Below are 26,967 nucleotides of genomic sequence, written 5' to 3' on the forward strand. Positions count from 1 at the left end.
AAAAAAAAGGAGCAGCTCTTACAGCCAGAAATTTTTCCTGTCCTCTATCTTGGATGCACAAATCACATTCAGTCCCAGGAAATCCCTCTAATTACAATGTTCAGGATATGCACAAGCAATTGAATGCAACTGAAACTTCAATTTCTGGTTATAGTTTAGAATAGAAACTGAGGCCTTGTGGTATTTTTTTATGAAGTCATCAAAATACTTAAATAGCCATCTAACTAATGTATTTAATGCTGAGATTTGTAAAGTTTATATTCAGTTTGCTTGAACTATTTTATGTATTAATAACTTCAGTTGTTGGAAGACAATATCTTCTTGATAAAGCATTTTGAATGTGTTGATTTGTATATTGATAAATATTGTTGACCAGTGCAAAAACAAATAGGTGAGTAAATTTGCTCCAAAAAACCCTGGAAAATTCAATAACAGGTAAAATCAGTGAACAATCATGTAAGCAAAACTGTCATAATCTCCTAGAAGCCGCTCCTCCAACTATCAATGGGTTCTTCTTGAAAATGTTGGTTTCTGAAGGAACCATGTGGGATCCTAGGAGACACTCATTGTCACAAATCCTTCTTCCTAATACCAGTCGAGGTTGCTATTACCATGTGAAGAAGGAACCAATACAAACCCTTAGTAGAAGATAAGCTCAGTCTTGATGAACACTGATTAGGTTTATTACATATTATCTAGTAGCTATGAGATACATAATTGTTCCTTATGAGACTATCAAACTCAACTTAAAATCCTGTACACATTACAAATTGAAGATTGATTGTAAAGAACAATCACAAAAGCATCTTACACGTGCTGGTGAACACATACAGAACTCATAGTTACACAAAAGTGGATAGCTCCTCCCAGCAACAGACCCTTATATGCTGATGGGCTGAATTCAACTGGTGATGTTGGTTAACCCTTTCAGGTCCTAGGAGATTTATACATCAGTTCTCTCTAGGGTTTGCTGATGATAGACTCACAATGGGTGAGAAGCAGCCTGTGTGACATAGGCAGAAGTGAGAACGTGAGTGGCTGCAGGTAGCAAGGCTGGAGGTAGTGAGGAGAGGGAGGAATCACAATCAAAGCTGCTCATCTGGCTGGAACAAGATTGGGGTTTTGGAAGGAGGAGCTGTGACGTAGGGAAACTACAATGGAAAGAGAGGGTCTGCCAAGATGGTAAGGTGGCTGCAAAGGGGATAAGAGAAACCTCAAAGTAGATATGAGGGTCTGCAAAGAGGTGAGAGCAGTTTTGAACCTTCCAACAAACAAATACATAGCCAACTGGGTATGAAGAAAACAAACAGCATTAATTCCTTGCAAATGAACGTGGAGCCTCTTGTAGCTCAAGACTATAAGAATTCAGGAGCAATTATGCAGTGGTAACTTAGCGGATGCTATTGTAATGAACACTATGTCAATTAGGTAATTCAGTTTAATAATGAATGGACCAATTCAAAACTGGGTATTTATGAAGCTCTGTGGGCCATCAACTGAACAGAATTGGATAAAACTGTAATCTATAACCTCATGGTCTTGAATATTCCTTATTCTACCATTCCCACCAAGCCAGGGGATTAACCCTGGTTCAATGAAAGGTGCAAGAAAGCATGCCTGAACAGCACAAAGCATACCTAAAAAATAAGGTGTAATTATTATAATAATTATAAAAAAACACCAAATCTATGAAACAGGTAGCTACATACATGCCTAGCAATGTGAGAAGCATGCAATAAACTGGACCGAGTAATTCCATTTCTAACAGATCTGACCTAAGCGCTGCAGTCCTTCCACCATCAGCCATGAATGCAGATGGACAATTAAAAACTTAACAAGAGGAGGACACTTCACAAACATCTTCACCCACAACAATCGGGAGTTGAGCACAATAGCACAATAAACAAGCTTGAAGCATTCACAAGAGTTTTCAGGTGGAAGTGTTTAATGAATGATTCTGTCTGACCCACTCTCAAGGTCCCCAGCATCCATCCTCAGCAATTCAATTCACTCTATATAACATCAAGAAATAGATGAGAGCATTGGATATTGCAAAGGCTAAGGCCCTGATAACTTTGCTGAAGACTTGTGCTCAGCAAAGAGCCATATCCCTAGCCAAGCTACTCCAGTACAATTTAGAGGAGATGGTGGTGTAGAAATAATGCCACTGGGCTAGTAATCCAGAACCATAGACTACTATCATGGGATTTTCTTTTGAATCCTGCTGTGGCAGATGGTGAAATTTGGATTCAAAAGGGAAGTATGGAATTAAAAAATGGCAACCATGCAGCTACTACATCTGGTTCACTAATGTCCATTAGCAAAACCAATCCACATTCCTTACCTGGTCTGACCTCATGTACGTCCAAAGCCACAGTGATGTGGTTGACTCCTAACTTTCCTATGGACAATTAGAGGTGGTCTAACCAGTGACAACCACATCTCATGAACAAAAAAAAAATTACATCTACCCAGCAAAATGGGAATTCATCCAGGAATGGTATGTCCCCAAAATGCAGGACAAATCCAATCCAGATAATTACTGCTCCATCAGTCTAGATTCAAATATTAGCAAAGTTGTGGAGGGAGTCATCAAGTGGCATTTTCTCAATAATAACATGCACACTGATGCTCCATTTGGGCTACACCAGGTCCAATCATCTCCTGTGCTCAGTGCCATCTTGTTCTAAACGCGGACAAAAGGACTGAACTGAAGAACAAAAGTGAGGGTGACTGCCATTGGCATCAAGACAGCATTTGACCAAGTTCAGCATCAGGAGCCCCACAAAAATTAGAGTCAATGGGACTCAGGGAAATCTCTCCACTTGCTGGAGTTATACCTTGTACAAAGGAAAATGGTTGTGGTTGTTGGAAGGCAATCACCTCAACCCCACAAAATCACTGGAGTTCCTCAGGCTAGTGTCCTAGGACCAACCATCTTCAGTTGCTTCATCAAGGACATTCACTCCAATACAAGTCAAAAGTCAGAATATTCACTGCTAATTGCATGATGTTCAGTTCCATTTGCGATGTCTAAGATACTGAAGCAACCATGTCCAAATGCAGCATCACCTCAAAAATATTCATACTTTGGCTAATAAGTAGCAAGTAAACTTCATGGCACAAGTGCCAAGCAATGACCATCTAAAATAAAACAGAATTTACCCATCATCCCTTTGCATTTAATGTCGTTACCATCACTAAATCCCCACTATCAACCTCCTGGGAGTTAACATTGATCAGAAACTAAAATGGACTAACTGGCTGAGAATTCTGCAGCAAATAACTTGTCTCCTGACTCCCAAACGTTTGTGCACCGTCTACCAGGCACAAATCAGAAATGCGAGCGAATACTTTTCTCTTGCTAAGATGTGTGCAGTTCCAAAAACACTCAAAAAGCTTGGCACCACCCAGGACAAAGTAGCCTGCTTGACTGGCACTCCATGTAATATTTACTCTGCATGCCATTGATGCACAGTAGCAGTACCAACACAATACACTGCAACAACTCACCAAGGCTGATTAGCAGTACCTTCTAAACCCATGTTTTCTACCTCTTAGATGGACAAGAGCAGCAGATAAGTGGGAACACCACAATCTATAAGTTTCCCTCCAAGTCAGATGCCACCCTGACTTGAAAATGTATTGCTGTTTCTTCATTGCTGCTGGGTCAATACCCTGGAATTCCCTCCCTAACAGTAAACCACCTACACTAAACCACCCTTTCTCCAGGACAATTATGAATGGGCAGTAATTGCTGAATGATTTTTTAAAAATGCCATACATTTGCATTTGTGAACATCTTATACAATGTGAATACCTGAGTGGTAGCAGCTGTGTTAGAGACAAACATGCAACTGTTTAGTTGCGACCTCACCAATCCATGGAAAGCATGCTTCGGGTAAGGGCTTTTATGTATAAAAAATGAGTTTCCGGGTTTTAAAAGCAATGCTAATTTATGCTCGTTGCCCTGTACCGTTAATGTTTTGCTTGTTTGTTGTAGCTTTATGTTTAGCGGACCAGTCATGATTATTGATATTGATTTTTTTCTCAGTTTCTGTGCGAGTCCAAACACTACCACCCCCCCCCCCCCCCTCAAAAAGATATCTAAACTGCTATGAATGGTAATGATACTACACCACTTTACTAAAGAGTTTGAAGGAAAAAAAAGAGCTGTTGGAAACCAAAAGGTTACCCTTGAAAAAATGAGAAGCCCTGAGAGAAAAATAAATATATTTTGGCTCACGGTTGACACAAGAACATTAAATGCAAAATGTGGACATAGGAATCTATAATGGGAAATGTTCGCGCACAAGTATGACAAAGAAAGTTTTAGAAGTTAGGTTTCGAGATAGGAAATACATTGACGGAAATTATATCTTAGTAAAGTAATTATTCGGATTGACATTGGTAAATATTCTATGAACTGTTAATGTTGGACATCTATTTTCCATTGTATTGATTTGGGTGAATCAGTGAATGTTGATGAAAGGTATTTAAAGCTGTCACTACGACCTCACCATTACCCCATTTTACAGAGACGCCTCCAGAATCCGGCAGAAAATTGGAACAGAGACAACTGTGGGAGACAGCTCCCCACCAGACTGCTGACCCCAAAATCCACACCCAAGTCAGGAAGAGACTTCCACTGGTGTTCCTGTTTCCACAGACTCAAGTTCCTTTCCCCCACACAACAGAAGAAAATGCCGTTTCCAAAATTAACATGTTCTCTGCCCATTCATGTCTCCTCTAAATTTCTGTATCCAAAAAGAAAAAACATATTGAGGAAATAATAGGGCATCGCGATTAAAATCAAATTGCTGGAAACTTTATATTTTTCTTTTAAATCATTATTGTCTCAAAAAGAAGTGAAATGATGCTGGCTGAGTTAAGTAGCGAACAACTTTTGTTAGAGAATACAATGAAAATAAACATATCTTGGTAATTGAATATTATTGCCGATCTGATAGAAATATCATTCCCTTCAAAAAGAATAGTTGCACTCTTCCTGCAACAAATTACAGATGTATCGAATCAACCCAATGTTAACATTAGCTTCTGAGGACTAAAATGCAAAGGAACTTTAACCTCGTGGGTCATAATGCAGTAAAACAATCAGGTGCTCTTAAATTCTGAAGGAATCGCACCCCTTACCATTTTCAGCATGTTAGATGCATCAGGTACTTCAGAGCGAAACTGATTGTGTGCTTCAAGCAGAACCTCCTTGTCTGCTTCGGATAGTGCGCCGGTAGGTTCGGGACATGTTAGATAAATGAGCAGCAGCACTTTGAATGAACTAGCTGCCATTCTGCCTGAGATCCTGTGTCGGCTCAGGAGCAGATCAGCTCGACTTTATAGGTTGGGTGGTCCCAATCAAGGCGCAGAGGAAAGGGAACGCGATGCTTATAACCATTGGAAACAATGACGCCAGCATTGCATTGTATTGTACAGTTTTAAAACTTAAGCCGCTGCAAGCCCATATCGATTGTGATCCTGAAACCAATTGGCAATGCAAGAGGATGTAAGCATTGAAAGAGAGAGCACTCGTGGGACTGGGAGGGGAAGAACTAAATCATATCCCCAGAAATTCAAAAACCTAAAACGCATTTGTCAACTCCAGATAGGAATAGCATTCAGGCAGGGTCCACTCATCTCACTGTTAAATTTTACCCTGGATATCAGAGCCAACTGTATGGGATCAGTAGCTAGATAGAACTAGTTACAATTTGAATGGAATGCTTGGGTTAGAAGGGAAGATGTGAATATGTCCTTCCCCCAAAAAATACAAGAACAATTAAATAACCTAATCTAAATAAAATGGAAGACCCAGGCAGGTAAAAAAGGGCCAAGAATTAACCAGCAGTAGAATTTATCCAAGAATATCCAAATGCATTAGGGAGAATATTTGTGAGGCATTGAAAGATGGATTAGTCAAGAATAAGAACAAGGAATATCAGATTTACTGATAAGTGGCAGCCAACGTAGATTCAGGAGGCAAGCTCCTGACAGACCAGCTTTCTCGATTTGAGGAACTAAAATATCAACAAAATGTTGAAGGCACTACTACATACATGACCTCGAAATGTGGCTCTCTCATGACAAGCAGGAAAATGCTTGTACATCTTCAACTTTATCAGAATCCTTGGGGTAGCATGCTAGACATTAAGCTCAAGTATTCCCAGAGTCATCACACAAAGTTAAAGGCTTTTAAAAAATACACAAGAAAATTCTCGAACCTCTCTAATTTTTAGACCTAGGTTGATACAAAACATGGACCATGTTTCTATAATTAACAATAAATCATACTTTAAAAAAGATCATTTGATTTTTAGCTACAATTAGTCTAATTGCCTAAGTAAGCTTTACAAATTAAAAGTCTAAACTCTTTCTTAATTTCCCCTTATACACAGACAAACTGGGGGGAAAAACAAATGGGTATGGAGAAAACTGAAAAAAAAAACAGAACTGTGACCTTTGTTCACAAGATCTGTTGGGTGGTTCATGTTTGGATCTTTTTCTGAATGCTTCCATGGGTTTGCAGGAGGTGCAGGGTGGCTGATTTACTTATGAAAGGTCTTTGATGTACCTAGTTCAAAGTTACAACTTGCTGCACCTGCTGAAGCCAAGGTAAACTGGCTCACTGCAGAGAACAGAGTGTTTTATTAGATGCTGTGGATCTGGTTTCTTTTCTGATCTGAGCAACTTCCCACTATCTTGATCACAGCCCAAACTGTTCAGCTAACTGACAACCATTCACCTTATTGTTGACAGTTACAGGATCGTAGTAATTGATAGTTGGTTCAGAGTCCACAAATCTTCATTTGTAAACAACCTCTAATCTTCAGTTCGTCTGCACATTGTGGAATCCACAGCTACACAGAGTTTACAAAAAGTATCAGATTCCTAACTTTTAAACCATGCAGCCAACTTTGTAAATCCCCGGTCTGAAGCAGTTCTTTCTCATTTCAGTCCACAGTTATCAAGTCAGAGAGTCATAGAGATGGACAGCACAGAAACAGACCCTTCAGTCCAATTTCTCCATGCTGACCAGATATTCTAAATTAATCTAGTCCCATTTGCCAACACTTGGCCCATATCCCTCTAAACCTTTCTATTCATATACCTTTTAAAGATGCCTTTTAAAGTTGCTGTTGTACCAGCCTCTACCAATTTCTCTAGCAGCTCATTCCATACACGCACCAGCCTCTGCACGAAAACATTGCCGCTTAGGTCGCATTTATATCTTTCCACTCTCATCATAAACCTATGGCCTCTAGTTCTGGGCTCCCCCAACCCAGGGAAAAGATCTTGTCTATTCACCCCATCCATGCCCCTCCTGATTTCATAAACTTCTCTAAGGTCACCCCTCAACCTCTGACGCTCCAGGGAAAACAGCCCCAGCCTATTCAGCCTCTCCCCATAGCTCAAACCCTCTAAACCTTGGCAACATCCTTATAAATCTTTTCAGAACCCTTTCAAGTTTCACAACATCCTACCGATAGGAGGGAGACTAGAATTGTACACAATATTCAAAAAGTGGCCTAACCAATGTCCTGTACAGCCACAGCATGATCTCCCAACTCCTCTGCTCAATACTCTGACCAAGATAGGAAAGCACACTAAATGCCTTCTTCACTATCCTATCTACCTGCGATTCCACTTTCAAGGAACAATGAATCTGCACTCAAAGGTCACTGTATTCAGCAACTCTCCCCAGGACCCTTACCATTAAATGTGTAACGATTTGCCTTTCCAAAACGCAGCACCTCACATTTATCTAAATTAAACTCCATCAGCCACTCCTCAGCCCACTGGCCATTCTGATCACGATTCCATTGTAATCTGTGATAATCTTCTTCACTGTCTGCATCTGCAATTTTGGTGTCTTCTGCAAATTTACTAACTATACCTGCTATTTCACATCCAAATGACTTATATAAATGATGACAAGCAATGAAATCAGTGCCCAGATTTTAAAACGACACAGTCTTTATAAGATGAAAGTAACTCTTTCCACTATATTTTACATTGGCAACAGAGTGATCATTGCAACGGTTCAAAATGTTGAAACAATTTACTTAAATTTTGACTGTGTTCTTTCAGGAACCATTCTCAATTTTGGAATAAATTCATATATAAATCAATACCTACTTAACTTACAGCATAACATAGTAAGGCTCTCAGTAGAATGTGATGTCAGCAGCAGGAGAGTTCCTTTGATATGTGCATTAAAAGACAAACTTATCCCCACTAATGCCAGTCACTCATTCTCTCCTCCTGTAGGTACCGGCCCTCACTTTGACATCCTGGTGAATGCCATCCACTATTGGGAACTGCAGCTCGGATCCAGGATCTATTGTTCCTCTCCAAGGGTCAAACTGACCTCTACACGTGTCCCTCCCTTCCTCTTCATCCCTTTCCAATTCGGTGGCCTCACTCATCTATTGTTGTGTAGATTCTTGGAACTCATGAGAATTCGCTGAAGTCTTTCTCAGATTACTTTTTACTTAGCTTTGTACCATCTCTACTCAGCAGCATCTCTTTTCAGCTTTTCCATCATGCAAGCTTTTGTATTTACATATTTGAGTATTGACACTTGAACAGCTTCCTTTCTTATTCAGCCAAGGCCTCATCCTTAATGTTACTTCAAATGGGCTGAACTTGATTTTAAGTTGCCCAGCTATTGGGAATGAAGAGGCAGGCATCCAGTAGGGCATGGGAAATTCAGCGTCTGCACCATCACATTATTTCTGGATTTCCTGATCATTTCGCCTTAGTGTCATGACTGACAATGACACATCTCCAACCATGGAAATGATTCACTCAGGAGTCAGGAACAGAAGAGAAGGGACTGACCAAAGGCTCAACTTAAGTTTTGTGATGCCTCCTTGGGTGTGTGAGGACAGCATATGGAGGGGGGGGGGGGGAGAGGTAATTTTTCCTATTGATCAGAGGATGAATTTTGCCAATGAAACATAGCTGTGAATAGAAAGTTGCTCATGAGCTCATCAGTGGGGATGTAGTACCACATTCATGATTCAACAGCAAAAGAGATTTAATGACTTAAACAGGAAAAGAAAGGTTATTGAAGTGGCACATTCAACAGCACTTGATTATTGTGTCATGCAAAATTCTCATAATGCCTTCCTAAACCTACCCTCGCATAATACCTCACTCATTAACTTACTTCTCTCACCCACTGTGCACTTCCTCACATCTCCATGTGCAAATACACAGACACTTACCCTACTTTTTCTGGAGTCATGCCTCTTTCTCAGTCACTCCAATAAATGCTTTCCCATCCTTCCAATCACTCTACACAAGCCATCACTCTCTTCTATTCTTTCGGGTAGAAGAAATTGCAGAACATATGGGAGGGGCAGAGAACTAGCAACAGCCTTCCAAATATCATGCAACTGACTGCAGAGGAGATAGTGCTGGACATGACTAGAAGCTCACGTGTGCTTGGCTGTTGGAGATTGAGGTCACCCAGCTCCTGGTGATAAGAAATAGTATGATAATCTTACATATGCTAATTTGAAAACAGCCAACTAAATATGATTGCACCTGAGGTCCAAAGTAAAACAGCATTGTTCATCTGATCGAGTTCCAAAATTCACCAGAACTATCCAACCAACAAAAGGTGTGAATTTAACTTCTCAGCATAATACTGTAAAGATCTTGCTGATGCTAGATAGACAGCAGCTCTGAGTTGTCAATACTTAGTGGTGTATTTTCTCGATACATTTTCAGAATCTAAAATTGCTGCTGTACTCTTGCTTTCACCAGCAAGGTCCAGGAAACCCATGAACTCAACCAAATTGCAAAAACCTTAATAGTAACATGGGTATTGAACTATTAACCTTCGTGAAATTCTTGGGAGAGGATGTTGGTTTGCATGTAGCCTAATAAGCTTGATTTAAATGGAGATGTTGGATTGTTGAAGCTGGTTTCCCAGTAAGGTCAATTTGCCCACTTTTACCAACACCAAACATTGCCAAATGCATGCTCCATTACACTAATTACCCCAATATGGTCGAACACCTCAAGTATTATTAAAGCACAAGGAACATGCCTATCTCCCTTTTATACAGACACCAATTTGCCAGATCTACATATGAGATTTCCAGGGATTATTGTTGAGGAAGGAACTATATCAATGCTCAAAATTAGAGTGGATTTTGCATTAAGGAAAAATCATTGTGGGTTAAGGGATTACAGCAGACAAATGTGATTAGAACTAACCACTTCTTTAGAGCAGAACTGCTGACATGGATTGCCTGAGTTGAAAGATATTGCAGTATTGTAATTGCTGTGTGTTTGCTCTGAAAGAAACATAACCAAAAAAATCTACAGAATCAAGACCTATATTTCCCTTTATAAATAGTGATGGACCTACTGCAAATTCTCATCATTTTCTGTTTTTATATCTGCAGTCAGAACTGTCACAAAGGTAGAAAACTAATATTATTTTTAATGAGCCAATAAAATGTGGAGCTGAAAACGCACAGCAGTTCAGACAGCATTGGAGGAGCAGAAAAGTCAACATTTTGAACTAGGACCCTTCATACTGGGAAGGGGGAATGGAACTCAGAAATAAATAGAGGGAGGAGAGTGGGACTGGGGGGAAATGTAAGTGGAATGGTCAACGTGGATGTGGGAAAGATAAGTGGGATGGTGGTAGGTGGATGCAGATGGGGGTTATTGTGATTGGTTAGTGGGAAGGGTGGAGCAGATAGGTGAGAAGGAAGATGGTTCGCTCAGCTCAAGGAGGCTAGGAGGGGAAGGAGGGCTGAACATGGGAGAAGGTTGCGGTTTGGGGAGATTTTGAACCTTGTGAACTCTATGTTGAGGTTATTGGGCTCTAAGCTCCTGAGGCAGACTATGAGGTGTTGTTTCTCCAGTTTGCATGTGGCCTATTTTGATGGTGGAGAAAGCAGAGGATGGACATGTTGCCAAGGTAGTGAGAGAGGGGAGTTGAAATGCCTGACAACTGGAAGGTGTTGTTGTTTGGAGCGCACAGAGTGCCGATGCTCCACAAACTAATCCCTGAGTCTGTGCTTGGTCTCTTCGCTGTAAAGGAAACGATATCAAGAGCAACAGATGCAATAGACCAGGTTAGAATTGCAGGCGAATCTCTGCTGGATTTGGAATGATGTTTGGGGCCTTGAATGGAGGTGGGAGAGGGGATGCAGGAGCAGGTATTGCACTTGCTGTGGTTGTCAAGTATGGAGGACAGGTTAGTGGGCAGTGTAGATGAGGGAGCCACTGAGTGAATGGTCCATATAGAAAGCAAATAGGGGTGGGGAAGGAATTTTTTTTGGTAGTGGGGTCTGACTGCAGGTGGCAAAAATGGCAGAGTGCTGGATTTGGAGATTAGTGGATTGGTGAGGACCAGGGGATCTCTACCCTTATTGGGAGTTGGGAGGAGGGGGTTTGTGGGCAGAGATGCGGGAAATGGAGGAGGTACGGTTGAGGGGATTATTAATCATAGGAGAGAGGAAATTAAAGTCCTTGAAGGAGGGGGAGATCTGGGATGTTCTGGAGTGGAATCTCTCATCCTGGATGTGGCAGAAGTGGAGGAATTGGGAGTACGAGATTGCATTTTTGCAGGAGGGTAGTTGAGTAGAGGTGTAGTGGATGTAGCTGTGGGAATTGGTAGGTTTGCTCAGTCAGTTACTGGAGATGGAGATGGAGAGGTCCAGGACGGGGACAGAGCTGTTAGAGATGGTGCAGGTGAATTTATGGTCAGGGTAGAAAGTGTGGGTGAAGTAGATGAACTGTTCGAGCTCCTCATGGGAGCACAAGACAGTCCCAATAGTCAATGTAGTGGCGGAAAAGGTAGGGGATGGTGTCAGTGTAGCTGCAGAAGAGGGACCATTCAACACATGCTACGAAAAGGCAAGCATTGCTCGGACCTATTGTGGGTACCCATAGCCACCACTCTGGTTTGTAGGAAGTGGGAAGATTGAAAGGAACAATTTTGTTGAGGGTGAGGTCCAGTTCCATCAAGTGAATGAGAGTTTTGGTGGAGGGGGACTGGTTGGGCTAGTGAAAGAGGTAGAGACGGAGGGCTTTTAAGCCTTCCTCATGTGGGACACAGGTTTAGAGAGACTGAATGCCTACGGTGACGATGAGGTGCTAGAGCCAGGGAATTGAAACTCTTGGAGAATGTAGAGGGCATAGGTTGTGTTCTGAACGTAGGTGGGGAGTTCCTGGACCAAAGGGGAAGAAAATGTGGGTGGCACTGTGGCTCAGCGATTAGCATTGCTGCCTCACAGTACCAGGGACCCGGGTTTGATTCCAGCCTAGGCCAACTGTCTGTGTGGAATTTGTACATTCTCCCTGTTTCCATGTGGGTTTCTCCAGTTTCCTTCCACAGTCCAAAGATGTGCAGGTTAGGTGAATTGGCCAAGCTAAATTGCCCATAGTGTTCAGGGATGTGTACGTTAGGTGCATTAGTCAGGGTAAATGTAAAGTAATAGGGTTGGGGAATGGATCTGGCTAAAAGGATGAAGTCGAGATAAGAGATAAGTTCATTGGGGCAGGAGCAGACAGCGACTACGGGTTGACCGGAGCAGTCAGGTTTATGGACTTTGGGTAGGAGATAGAAACGGGTGGGGCGGGGTTAAGGAACTATCAGCTTAGAGGCTGTGGATGGAAGATCTCCTGAGGTGATGAGATAGTTGATGGTCTAAGAGATAGTGGTTTGTTGATGAGTGGTGAGATTATGATTGAAGGGATGGTAGGAAGATTAATGACACTGGTAATGCTTCAACAGAAATGTAAAGAGAAAGATGGATATTTTCTTGGAGTGCAATTGTTTCTGTTCAGCTGTTTGTATTTGAAGGCTGTATTCCAAGATCTGAAAAAAAGACTTCCAGCAGTTGAATTTTGGCAATAATAAATTTTATCTTTCACCCGAGTGTGATCCAAATTATGATTCATTGGAAATGGGAGTTGTAAGCAAAATAACTAGCTGTTTCCATCTCCACCCTTGTGAACATGGATACAAAGCACAGCTGCATGTTATAAAATGATCAGAGAGGGCAACACCCTCTAGAGAAGAGAAATTGCATTGATATTGCACAGTTCCACATTAAGGGTCAAAGTATTTCTCTTTCAATTAATTACTTTTGAAGTATAGCACGTAAATAGTGCACGGAAAGAACACACAAAAATCATCTTGTTATTCTTTACATAATTTCCTACGCATTATTATTACTACTTGATGTGGTATCTAGATGATGTATTATGTAAGATTGATATTAAACAAAGCTGAAAGTTTAATGATTCCCTCTAACCATTTATTATAGAATTCTATCTACAAAGATATCAAAGATCATTTAACACGATTCACAATTACCCAGCAGTATAAAATTAGATGTGTTACATTAATTACACGCCAGCAAACTTTGCATGCTGTAAGGAAATGTGGAGCGAAATAAAGGATGGAAACAAGCTTACGAGATCAATTTTGCTCATGTCAAGTATCTGAGGCCCACTAGCAATCTGCTTGTATATGGCAGTCTATTAGACTCTAATAGTCCATAAAATCATTTTACCATCTTTGATTGTCTGTGGTGACAGAGATTTTCAGTGTCCTAGGGTTGGTCAATTTTGAAAAGAAATTTATTGGACCACATTGACTAACAATCCTGGAGTATTACTTGGTAGTTTCAAGAAAACATAGAACATTAACCATATATTGCAAAAAACAGACGAGTTTTAATACCAATATTAAAATTTTAATAATCTTTGCCTGTATCCACATTAGCATTCCTATTTGTATTTTACTTAAAAGCAACCTTTGCATGGTCAGGAAAGAGAAATCGCATCCGCAATGAGACACAACCCGAGTGAATATATCGTTCAATGAATTTGGAAGTGATGTAGGAATTCGGTGCAGACAAGAGGTACTTTTTGTTAGTTTTATTTCGGCTCACATTTGTAAGGATTTTTTAATAGGATAAATTGAAGCCCAGGTTCAGGGGCCCAGCAAAGAAGGGTGACATCACAGGTAAACCGTAAGTTCAATGATTGGCAATAGCTGCTAATTTGACTATTAAGGTTACTTTTAGATTGAAGGCAAATTGGGGAAATATTTACAAGCTACAGACTAAAAGACCATTCTAATTTTTCTCGAAATAAAAGAACTAAGCAGCTAGAATAGAGATGCCGGCCAGGCAATGTGTTATAACTGCATGATATAGGAGTTGGTGGAACTGATTGTGGTGCATAGTGATGATACCTGTAGCAAATGTTGGTTGCTTAAGAAACTCTGGCTCAAAGTTGATGAGCTGGAGTCTGAGTTTCAAACACTGCAATACATCAGGGAGAGGGATGATTTACCTGGATGCTGTGTTTCAGAAGGCAGTCACACTCCTCGATTAAATATCTAAATATCTAAACTTTGGTCAATGGTCAGGGACAGGACAGTGTCATTACAAGGAAGACAGGTCCAGGGGTCCAGGTGTTAATGCTGAAGGAGCCTCAGTCCTTGAGCTTATCTAACAATTTTGAGAATCTCCCTGTGTGGATGAGAATGGGGGCTATATGAAGAATGAGCAAACCGACCAGAGCGTATGAATTGTATGACCCTTTGACCATTTCCTTATAAATTCTGTATCTAAGATCTTCACTACCATCTGATGAAGGAGCAGCGCTCTGAAAGGTAGTGTTTTCAACTAAACCTATAGGGACTATAACCTGGTGTCGTGTGATTTTTGACCTTGACCAGGGTGTGGTATAGGGAGTGATTCAAGATGGGGTAGAAAAGAGAAATCTAATCGTGATTGGGGTTAATATAGCCAAGAATAGACACTATTGTCTGTGGCCAGGATCCAGAGTCCCGAAGGCTGTGTTGCCTGCCTGGTGCCCAAGTTCAGGATATCTCATCTGGGCTGCAGAGGAAGTTGGTTGGAGGGGAAGACCCAGTTGTCCAGGTAGCAATGATATAGATAGAAAAGGAAAGGGGTCCTGTTGAGGGAATATGAGCAACTAGTGGCTAAATTAAATGGCAGAACCAGAACGTGGGGAAGAAAATAAATCAGGAGTTAGAAAAGACATGTAAGAAAGACACGTAAGAAAGACACTATTACAATAATCATGGGGGAATTCAATATACAGGTGGACTGGGAAAGTCATAATCAACTGGGAGAAAGTGAGGACTACAGATGCTGGAGATCAGAGTCAAAAAGTGCGGTGCTGAAAAAAATACAGCTGGTCAGGCACATAAAAGGAGCAGGAGAGTTGACGTTTCAGCATAAGCTCTTCATCACATTCTTGAAGAAGAGCTTATGCTCAAAACATCAATCCTCCTGCTCCTCGGATGCTGCCTGACCGGCTGTGCTTTTCAAGCACCACACGTTTGACTGGGAAAGTCAAGTTGGTAGCAGATGTCCCGAAAAGGAATTTGTGGAATGTCTGCGTGACGGTTTTTTTTGGTAGCGTCTACAAGGGAACAGGCAATTCTGAATTTTGTGTCTCCTGAGGTAAATGTGATTCAGAAGCTTAAGTTGGAGAAATCCCAAGTGGACAGTGATCATGATATGACAGAACTCACCCTGCAGTTTGAGGGTGAAAAGCTTGAATCAGATGCAACAGTATTATAATTGAGTAAAGGCAACTACAAAGACATAAGGAAGGAGCTGGCCGGAGTCTGGTAGGGAAGATGCGTGGAGCAGCAATGGGGGGGGGGGGGGGGGGGGGGGGTTCTGTGAGTAATTCAGGAAACACAGCAGAAATTCATCCCAAGGAAGGAGAAAAATACTAAGGGGAGGATGAAGCAACCATAGCTGACAAGAGAATTCACAGAAAGCATAAAAGCAAATGAAAACACATACGATGTGGTGAAGCTTTGGGGGAACCACTTTTTAGGATAACCAGAAATGCATTTGGGGAGATGAAGAAATATCAGAGTAAGCTAAATAGAAATATAAAATAAGAAATTTTAGGTATCTAAAAGGTAAGAGAGAGGGGAGAGTGGATGTTGGACCGCTGGAGAATTAGGCTGGAGTAGTAGTAATAAGGAACAAAGAAATGTGGAGGAATGGAAGAGGTACTTTGCATAAGTTTTCATGGTGGAAGACACCAAGAACATACCAGAACTTCAAGAGAGTCAAGGGGCACAGGTGAGTGTAGTGGCCATCACTATGGAGAAAGTGCTGCGGAAGCTTAAAGATCTGAAAGTGGATAAACCACCCACACCCTAGAGTTCTGAAGGAGATAGCAGAGGAGATTGTGAGGGATTGCTGGTGATCTTTCAGGAATCAGTGGAGTCAGGGAGAGTCCCAGAGAACTGGAAAATGGCTAATATTACACCCCTGTTCAAGAAAGGAGGGAGGCAGAAGACAGGAAACTATAGGCCAATTAATCTGACCTCAATTGTTGGTATTATTTTTCAGGATGAGATTGAGAAGTACTTGGAATTGCATGGTAAAATGAGGCTGAGGCAGCATGGCTTTGTCAAGGGGAGCTCATGCCTGACAAATCTGTTAGAATTCTTTGATGAGGTAATAAGCAAGTTAGACAAAGGAGAGACACTGGATGTAATGTATTTAGATTTCTGAAAGGCCTTTGATGAAATGTCACACAGATTGCTGCTAAGTTAACAGTGTTAGGGGCAACATACCAGCATGTTGTGAGAGAGTAGTGATAAAGAGGACACTTTCAGGATGGCAGCTGGTGACTAGAGTACTTTTGCAGGGATCTGTGTTAGAAGCCTAACTATACACATTATAGATTAACAATCTGGACGAAGGAACAAGGTAGGACTGATAAACTAAACTGCATTTACTTCAATGCAAGAGACCTAACAGGGAAGGCAGATGAACTCAGGTCATGGTTAAGAACGTGGGACTGGGATATCATAGCAATTAGAGAAATGCGGCTCAGGGATGGACAGGACTGACAGCTTAATGCTCAGGGAGGATATTCCTGGAATACATCCAGGGAAGTTATTTGAGTGGAACTGAGAAATAAGAAAGGAATGATCACCTTATTGGGATTGTATTATAGATCTCGTAATAGTCAACTGGAAATTGGGAAACAAATTTGTCAGGAGATTTCAGTTATCTATAAGAATAACAGGATGGTTATGGTCGGGGATTTTAACTTCCCAAACATTGACTGGAACTGCCATAGTGTTAATGCATTAGGTGGGGAGAAATTTGTTAAGCGTTTACATACTGATTCAGTATGTGGATGTATCTACAAGAGAAGGTATAAACCTTGACCTACTCATGGGAAATAAGGCAGGGCAGGTGGGGAAGCACTTTAGGGCCAGTGACCAGAATTCTGTAAGTTTTAAAATAGTGATGGAAACAGATAGACCGGATCTAAAAGTTGATGTTCTAAAATGGAGGAATGCTAATTTCGACGGTAGTAGGCAACAACTTTCGGCAGATGATTGCAGGTAAAGGGATGGCTGGAAAATGGGAAGCCTTCAAAAATGAGACGAGAGTCCAGAATCAGTATATTCCTGTTAGGGTGAAAGGAAAAGCTGGTAGGTGTAGAAAATGCTGCATGACTAGGGAAATTGAGGTTTTGGTTAAGAAAAAGAAGGAAGCATGTGTCAAGTATAGACAGGAGAGATCGAGTGAATCCTTTGAAGAGTATAAAAGGCAGCAGAGTATACTTAAGAGGGAAATCAGGTGGGCAAAAAGTGAACATGAGATAGCTTTGGCAAAAAGGGTTAAGGAGAATCTAAAGGGATTCCACAAATACATTAAGGGCCAAAGGGTAACCAGGGAGAGAATAGGGTCCCTCAAAGATCAACATGGCAGCCTATGTGTGGCGTCGCGGGAGATGCTAAACAAGTATTTTGCATCAGTATTTACTGTGGAGAAGGATGGAAGATATAGGATGTGGGGAAATAAATGGTGACATCTTGAAAAATGTCCATATTACACAGGTGGTGGTGCTGGATGACTTGGCACGCATAAAGGTGGATTAATCCCCAAGACATGATCAGATATACCCTAGAAGTCTGTGGGAAGCTAGGGAAGTGATTGCTGAGATATTTGTATCATCGATAGTCACAGGTGAGGTGCTGGAAGGCTGGAGGTTGGCCAACATGGTGGCCACTATTTTAAAAAGGTAAGGAAAAACCAAGGAACTATAGACCAGTGAGCCTGACGTTGGTGGTGGGCAAGTTGTTGGAGGGAATCCTGAGGGATAGGTTGGCATGCATTTGGAAAGGCCAGGGATAGTCAGCATGGCTTTGTGTGTGGGAAATCATGTCTCACAAACTTGTCGAGTTTTTTGAAGAAGAAACAAAGAGGATTGATGAGGGCAGAGTGATAGTTGCGATCTATATGGACTTCAGTAAGGCATTTGACAAGGTTCCTCAAGGTAGACTGGTCAGCAAAGTTAGATCTCAGGGAATACAGGGAGAACTAGCCATTTGGTTCCAAAACTGGCTCGAAGGTAGAAGACAGTTAGAAGGAGAAGGGTGATGGTGGAAGGTCCACTTTTCATCATTTATATAAATAATTTGGATGTGAAAATAGGAGGTACAGTTAGTAATTTTGCAGATGACACCAAAATGGGAGGTGTAGTGGGCAGTGAAGGAGGTTACTTCAGGATATAACGGGATCTTGATCAGATGGGCCAATGGGCCAAGGAGTGGCAGATGGAGTTTAATTTAGATAAATGCTAGCTGCTGTGTTTTGGGAAAGCATATGTTAGCAGGACATATACAGTTAGTGGTAAGGTCCAAGGGAGTGTTCCTGAACAAAGCGACCTTGGAATGCAGGTTCATTGTTCCTTGAAAGTAGAATCGCAGGTAGATAGGATAGTGAAAAAAGCATTTGGTATGCTTTCCTTTATTGGTCAGAGCATTGAGTATTGGAGTTTGGAGGTCATATTGCAGCTGTACAGGATATTGTTTAGGCCATTTTTGGAATATTGTGCACAATTCTGGAATCCTTCCTATCACAAGGACATTGTGAAACCTGAAAGTGCTCAGAAAAGATTTACTAAAGTGTTGCTAGGGTTGGAGGATGAGAGCAATAGGGAGAGGCTGAATAAGCTGGAGCTGTTTTCCCTGGAGTGTCAGAGGCTGAGGGCTAACCTTAGAGGTTTATAAAATCATAAGGGACATGGATAGGATAAACAGACTAAGAGGTAGGGGAGTCCAGATCAAGAGGGCATAGGTTTAGGGTGAGAGGGGAAAGGTATAAATGGGACCTAAGGTGCAACTTTTTCACACAGAAGATGGAGCATGTATGGAATGAGCTGCCAGAAGAAATGTTGGAGGCTGGTACAATTACAGCACTTAAAAGGCATCTGGATGGGTATTATGAATAGCAAGGGTTTAGAGGGGTATGGGCCAAGTGCTGGCAAATGGGACTAGATTAGGTTAGGACTTTTGGTTGGTGTGGACAAGTTGGACTGACGGGTCTGTTTCTGTGCTGCACATCTCTATGACTCTAACTGAGGGGTTTGTTGCTAACACTGCAGGCACAAAGATAGATGGAAGGTTAGGTAATGTTTGGAAATGGGGAAGCTGCAGAAGGACTTGGACAAACTGGTGCATCAGTGAAAAAGTGGCAGACAGAATAGAACATGGGCAAGTGTGAAGTTATGTACTTTGGTAGGAATAGAGGCACAGACTATTTTCTAAATGGGGAAAGACTTCAGAAATCTGAAGCACAGAGAGACTCAGGCGCCCTAGTTCGAGATTGTCTTTAGGTTAACATGCAGGTTCAGTCAGCAGCATACATTTCAAGAGGGCTGGCACAGATGTACTGCTGAGTCTGTATAAGGCTCTGGTCAGACTGTATTTAGAATATTGTGAACAGTTTTGGGCCCCATATCTAAGGAGTGGCATGCTGGCATTTAAGGGAGTCCAGATGAAGTTTATAAGAGTGATCCTGGGGATGAAGGGCTTGTCATATGAGGAGCAGATGAGGAGTCTGGGTCTGTATTTGGAGTTTAGAAGGATGAGGGGGAATCTGATTGAAACTTACAGATACTGAGAGGCATGGAGAGAATGGACAAGGAGATGATGTCTCCACTAGTAGCAGTCTCAGAGTTAAAGGAAATACTTTAGAACTGAAAACGAGAGGAATTTCTTCAGTCAGAGACAGTTAAGTTTTGGAACTCATTGCTGCAGAGACCAAGTCATTGAGTGTATTTAAGTCAGACATAGATAGGTTCTTGATTGGTAAGGGGATCAAGATGACAGGGAGAAGGCAAGAAAAAGGGGTTGAGAAATACATCAGCCATGATCGAATGGGAGAGCGTAATCAATTGGCCGAATGGCCTAATTCTGCTCCCCTATTTAAGGTCTCGAATAAATTACTTTAAGAAACAATTTCTTGATCTCATATCTATATTCATGTTTGCAAAAAAAATCTTCACATAACATTTACAAACAGATTAACTTTTAAAAGTACTTTGCAATCATGAATAGGTCACACCAATGAACAATCTCAAGAGTTAAAACGCAGATGTTAATCTGTAATCTGCAAATTCTTCACAACCAAAAAGATACAATCAAAATCAAGTGTAATCCAAGGGAATGTTTAAATGATATGCCTAACTGTGCAAGATTTCACATGTTAAAGCTCTTAAGGATTTTAAGTGTTTTCTTTGAAATGCTATTGTACTTCTAAAACAAATGAATTAGCTAATGGTTTTCAGTAATAATGGAAGTAACAATAGTAGTAAACCTGTGAACTATTTGGGAGTTTAAACACAGTTAACAATCAAAGCTGCAAAGAGGGAAGACACCAAATGCTCAAAGCTGACTTAAAAACAAAATTCTGGAAATATGTAAGAGAAGATGCAGTAATACAGGCGTTGATACTAACATGACATTAGGTTTGGACTTTTAAAAAGAAAACCCCAAAGACTGCAGGAGACAGGGAGGAGTAAGGGAATTAAATCCTACAATCTGATGAGTTGGAAGATTGCTATTGAACTCAAAATATTTAATCTGTTTCTCTTTTCACAGATGCTGCGGGACCTGCTGAGTTTCTCCAGCAGTTTCTGTTTTGATTTCTTACAGTTTTGCAGTCTTAGGGAAAAAAAGTCAGTTAAGAGTATTAAATTTTGCAAGTGATTTGAACACAGTGAGAACATAGGAGGGTCTGAAGAGAAGCATTTTTGCAGCTTAAAAAAAAAACACATCCATTAGAAAGACTCAAATCCAGAGAAATTACTCCTCTACTTCAACTCTAAATTCAAATTAAATAATTCTCCCCAGTTCACTGAAAATGAATACTTATTCTCAGCTTTTATTGACTTGCAGATGTCTAAACAATCATTCCTAGTTTGGAAATTTCACCAACTAAATATACAGAGGAACCTCAACTATCTGAATGAGAGGGGTGAACAGTATTTTGTTCAGATAATTGATTATTCGGATAACTGATTCAATGCCTCTCCTCTGGGACTCTAAGGATTCCTCTTTCTTCGCTCTGCCTGCCTTGCTCCAGCCCCCGCAGCCCCCCCCATCCGCTCCACGCCACAGGCTGTCAAAAAGTTGTAGTAAAAAGTTATTTGTGTGACTGTGTGTGTGTGCGCGCACTATTTTGAGACTCACCCCCCCAAAGTCAGCCAGACAGGATACCAACAGCAAGGCTGCTGCTGCCTTTGGAGGTATGGGGTTGAGTCTCAAAAAAGCACACACACACAGCCACACACAACTTTTTGATAAGTTCCACCTTTACACTGTACAGGACAATGTTGGAGAGATGATCTGGGGAAGGGAGGTTTAGGGTACACCCCTGTGTAGATCTCCAGGGAAAGTGTGGGGAGAGAGGGAGGGGGTGGGAGGTCAGTCATTTGGAGACGGTGCCTAAGCTCCCTTCGATGTCCGGGACCGTTCTCGGCAGCATTTCAGTAAGCCGAATTCATTTTTAAACATTGTAAACAAAAGATGCGATTAGTGTTAGTAACAACTCTTTGATGCAATGTTTTTAATCGGGACCTTGAGATCTTCTTCTGATAATCTGAAATTTGGATAATTGATATTCGGATAATCAAGGTTCCTCTGTACTTATAGTGAGCTATATGTGTTTTCCATGAATTATCCTATATTTCTTTCTAAGGAAGAAATATTATTTACTTCTGACCCAAACTGCTCAAAAGTTTTCAATCTTTTTGCTTTTCTAAGCCAAATCAATCCTTGATTATCCTGAAGTAAACAAGTGAATTGTCTTCAATGAATACCCTCACCTGTCATAGTAATAACGATCTTACATTAAGTTTTGGGTCCCTGCCTTCTGACACATACTGGATTTGGACACTATTCTGGAAGGGCTGCCTCCTAATTATTATATTCAAAACAAAAGTCTTCATAAAAGTAATCCACCTATATGTTACTATTTCAAAAATCCAAATTCTAAACTGATATTAACATACATAATAGCGCACACCTCTCATCACACCACCTCCAAAGAGGAATTTTAATTCCCCATAACAATAATTATTTTTAACGTTTCTATGTTAATTAACAGTATCAATATGACTTTCACAGCAGACATGTTACATATGTCCATTTGAATTATATTTCAGTTTCCTTCATATGTGATTCTGATAAAATATCAGATATAATATTGTTTTGTTTATAGACATGTGAATAAATTTTAAATTGTATTACTGGAGGATTAAACTCTAGAATTATGTTCTTTTTTCCAAAATTTCTCCAAAGACATCAAAAAACTGCAGTTCAGGTAAATAAATTCCCCCAGCATTGATGTAGATACCAAATTGATGTAAAGCCGACACAAGCCTCAACGTCTCTTTCTTCACCGTCAAATATTTCTGTCACATGCATACAACTTTGTCAAAACATAACTGCCAGGCAATAAAACCCGATTTAGTAGTTTTGTAATGAAAAGGACCTCCAGTAAACTCACTGGCATCGACAGCCAGTTTAAAAGGTTTCTCATAATGCAGTGCGGCTAAATCAACGTTGTTGCCAGCACAGCTTTGATGTTGTGAGAGGCATTCTTGTATGCATTAAAAGTTCATGCGTTTTTAAAAACAGATTTATCAAAATATCCATACAGTGAAGTCGTTTGAATCAAACCCACTTACGTCAATATATTGCAAAATTTGCACTTGAGAATCTTTGGCAAATTCACTTTTAGCCAGGTGGATAACCACAGTGACTTTATATCATCAGACAGTTTGATAAAGTGGTATAATGTTCTTTCAAGGTTTGACTGAACACAACCATGTCACTGATGCAAACCACACAGTTATATGGTCCCTCAATTACTTTACTCGTTCATGAGTGGAACTTTGTTGGTGCATTTTTCATGCAAAATGCATGTCATTGCATTAATAACAGGTAATATCTTCTGGTGTTTTACTATTCTAACTTCATTTCCATTTATTAAATCACTCTTTATTTCGACTCAGTGTAAGGGGACTGACTTGTTACATCCATGCATACCACCAATTAATTGGTTTTCCTTCACAAACTTCTCTGGAAGATAAATGTATCACTAATCACAATCAGAGACTCATTTACTCTAGCGCCTCTCAATATTTTTATTGGTTTACCTCTAATTTGATGTAGAAGAAAATACTTCTACTTTTGAGCCAAAACATTCAAAACATCTTGTGATCTAGCCTTTCTGCTACAAACTCACTTTGGGTAGCACGCTAGAAATCGAGTCCTACTATTCAGACATTTGTCACAAAGGCTGAACAATTTTAAAAATACATGAAGTTCCCCAACTTACCTGATTTTCAGACCTAGGTCGATCGAAAGCATAGATCAAGTTTCTATACTTAACAAGAATTTGATTAGCTGTAGTTAGCTTCTAGCTATAGGTAAACAGATATAAAGCACTATATATAATAAAAATTATAATCCTCTTCTAAACGCCCACTCATAGACATACTGACAGGATAAAATAGGTTTTGGACAGATGGGGAAAATATTGGAGAGACAATTCAGTAGTCTTTGATTCTGTGGCTGAGATTATCTTTTTGATTCTTTTGCCAGCCAGCATGCTGCTTCAATCACCTTTCTCCAGATACTTTCACTGCTTGGGTAAGAAACACAACATACCTGGTTCACTCAAAAAGTATCTGATTTATCAGCTAAAAGCCATAGCTTACAAAATGTATTGGAGCAAAAATAAGCTGGTTTTCTTCAGGTTTATAGTCTTGACTGCAGAGAACAGAGAAACACTCTTAAGCTGGGGAAGAACTGTTCACTTATACTCCCACTAACTTGTTCCCATCTTCAAGCTGTTTAGTTACCCAATAGTAGTTGCCAGGCAAGAAGTGCTTCTGTCATTGATAACCAGTCACTATTCCATAGACTAATTAACATTTTATTTCTAGCAAAAGCTACATCTGTACTCCACCTTGGCTTCAAATAGTCTTCAACCCAACTTCAATTACTGCATTTTCAAACAATTGTTTATACAATGCTGGCAATGGGTGTTAGCTTGCTTTTCAAAACTGCAGCTACTCTTTCAAACACTCTTTTAAAGCAGTTTTCTCATTTCAGTCCGTAATTTAAAAAAATGAAAATACATTCCTATTGCTGTAAACAGTCAGCCATTTAACTTCGAAGTTGGCTGTGATATATTATTAAATGTAAGTATCTTAATTTATTTGCACCTACTACTTCACTTTCTACTTTATTACTTTGCTCTTCATTATTTTGTTCCCTAAAACTAGTACATCTCTGCATCCACAAATTTTCTATTCTTCCAATTTCCTTGCGGATTCCCATATGACCATCTTGCAACCAGAAAATGTTTGTGTAAGATATTTTAGGTATCTGAACAGCAGCTTTGTAAATGTTTGATACTTGACACTTATCAAAACACTACCCCCCCACCCCCTCAATTTTACAGAAAGCCTATTTCTGAACTTTTCCATAATCAGAATTTCACTTGCATTCTCAAAACGTTTCTCTAACGTTCAGTGATTAAACAACTGACCCAATAGCATTTATTTTTATATTGTACATTTTACAAATGTTAAATCAGGTTTCTCTTTTGTAGTTCCAAATTTTAATTGAGAAGCTTCAGAGACAAGCTCACCAGCAAACAGTATTTTTTTCCTTTGCAACATTTGGAAATCTGTCTTCTGATAAATGTGTGCAAGCAGCAATAGCTGGACATGTCAAAACACACAGTAACATTGAGATCAAAAATTCTTTTTAGCAACTATGTCCAGCTACCTTTTCAAAAGAGGTGTAATATCTTTCAGCTCCACCTTCAATAAACTGAAAAGACGATTTTTAAGCTAAATCAACCCCTAACTGGAATTAGAATCATCCATGCCATTAGCTCATCGTTCTTTCCTTAATCTTATCTCTTCTCTGCCTAACATCGACTGTCTAATTTTCCTATTTTAACTTGCATTGCATTTTCTATTCCTGTTTTTGCCTCATCTACCTTTCAATTGTTCTTCTTTCATTTTCTTTCAAGTTTTTTCTTGATTCAGTTCTAACTGTCTTTATTAATTCTAGCTGTGATAGCCCAATTTCAGATTTCTGTTTTTCTTATTCCAAATGCTGGATAATCACTTTCATATTTCCTCCTTACAAGATCCTGCTTTTATTTCTACTCAATTTATCAGCTCACCTTGTCGGTTCAGTTTTATATAAAGACTTCAAATAACTCGCTTAACAACAGTCAATGCCATCTTGAAAATTCAAGCAGTGTAACGAACATCACCACAATGCTCCTGTATTATGTTCAACATTATTTACCTGTTAGTTAAGAGATGCAAATCCCTCAAAAACTGAAAAACTATTTGTTATGATCCCAACTGATGGTACAACAGCACAAGTTAGTTAGCATGGTTGTTCACTGAAACAGTAACACATGCCTAGTTTCTTTAATAAAAGCTTATTACACAAAAAGCAAAGACAATCAAGTTATCTAGATATAGAAGTGAGGAAAGAAATCTTAAACTATATGGCAAAACAAAGTTTCAAATCTATTCCCCAACGTAATCAGTTTGCAGTGATTTAAATCTAAATTTCTATATCTAAATTAGTATTCTATACAAAATCTTTAAACTCAGATTCTTAGTTCTTTCCCATGAAATGTGAAGAAATCTTACATGAATACTCTCAAATTTGCAAGTTAGAATTCCTCAACTTCTAATAATCCATGAATTTCTAATCAAAAACATGGTCTGCAAATTGGCACAAACTAGACTTTTCTACTTTCTTTGAACTTTTCTAGATACTCATTTTTTTTAAGGAGAGAAACTACATTTACTTCTGACCATAGCCACGTCTCCTCCAAGCTTCCCAAAATCTTTATTTTCTGGGTTTTCTTAGATAACATTAACTCTTGATTACTTGAACCAAAAGCAGGCTAATGGCCTTCAATATTTACCAGCACAATCTTCCAGTGAAACTCCAGGGTCCCTGCTCACTAACACAAACAGGAATTTAATTAAAGAAATGATGTGAGTTCATCAGAAAGATATAACAATAATGATGGGAGATTATATGGAGTTCCCAGAATATATTAAGGATAGTTTCTTAAAACAGTGCATCAGAAAATGGGCTCTCCTACATCTAGTATCGTACAACAAGATAGAATTAATGAATTATCTCACAACAAAGGCAGCAGTGATCATAATGTGTTTGAATTTTGCAGGATCCTGAGGGGATTTGACTGAGTAGATGCAGACAGGATATTTCCATTCATGAGAGAATGGAGAATTAGGCTCACAACTTAAAAATGAAGGGGGTCACCTTTTTTAAGACAGGGGATGAGGCTTTTGCCCCCCCTCCCTTAGTGGGTGGCAAGTTTCATTCTTACAGAAGTTCTATTCCTTAAAAGGTCATGGACAGAGTCTGACAAGCTTTTGTCAGTGATGGGTAAATTATTGTTAAGCAAGGGGGTGACAGGTTTGGAAGAAGGAATGCTTAAGTGGAAATATGGAGTTGCGATCAGATCAACCATGATCTTATTCAATGGTGAAGCAGACTTTCATGGCTCAATGGCCTCCTCTTGATTC

At 40.0% G+C, this 26,967-nt stretch overlaps 1 protein-coding gene across 3 annotated transcripts in view; it reads right to left on the reverse strand.

Annotated features, from left to right (window-relative positions):
• LOC122563211 (bombesin receptor-activated protein C6orf89 homolog) overlaps positions 1–26,967 on the reverse strand; it is a 97,473-nt gene that overhangs the window by 20,972 nt on the left and 49,534 nt on the right. The window contains exon 1 of one of the 3 annotated variants that reach the window (XM_043716772.1): positions 5,155–5,802. The exons of the other annotated variants lie outside the window; for them this stretch is intronic. Within the exon in view, the coding sequence (XP_043572707.1) occupies positions 5,155–5,307 (153 nt within the window). The 5' untranslated portion in view covers positions 5,308–5,802. Of the gene's footprint in view, positions 1–5,154; positions 5,803–26,967 lie in introns of those variants that run through there. 3 annotated transcript variants of the gene reach the window in all.

This window comes from Chiloscyllium plagiosum, chromosome 26 (genome assembly GCF_004010195.1).
Source record: "Chiloscyllium plagiosum isolate BGI_BamShark_2017 chromosome 26, ASM401019v2, whole genome shotgun sequence".
Classification (NCBI taxonomy): Eukaryota; Metazoa; Chordata; class Chondrichthyes; order Orectolobiformes; family Hemiscylliidae; genus Chiloscyllium; species Chiloscyllium plagiosum.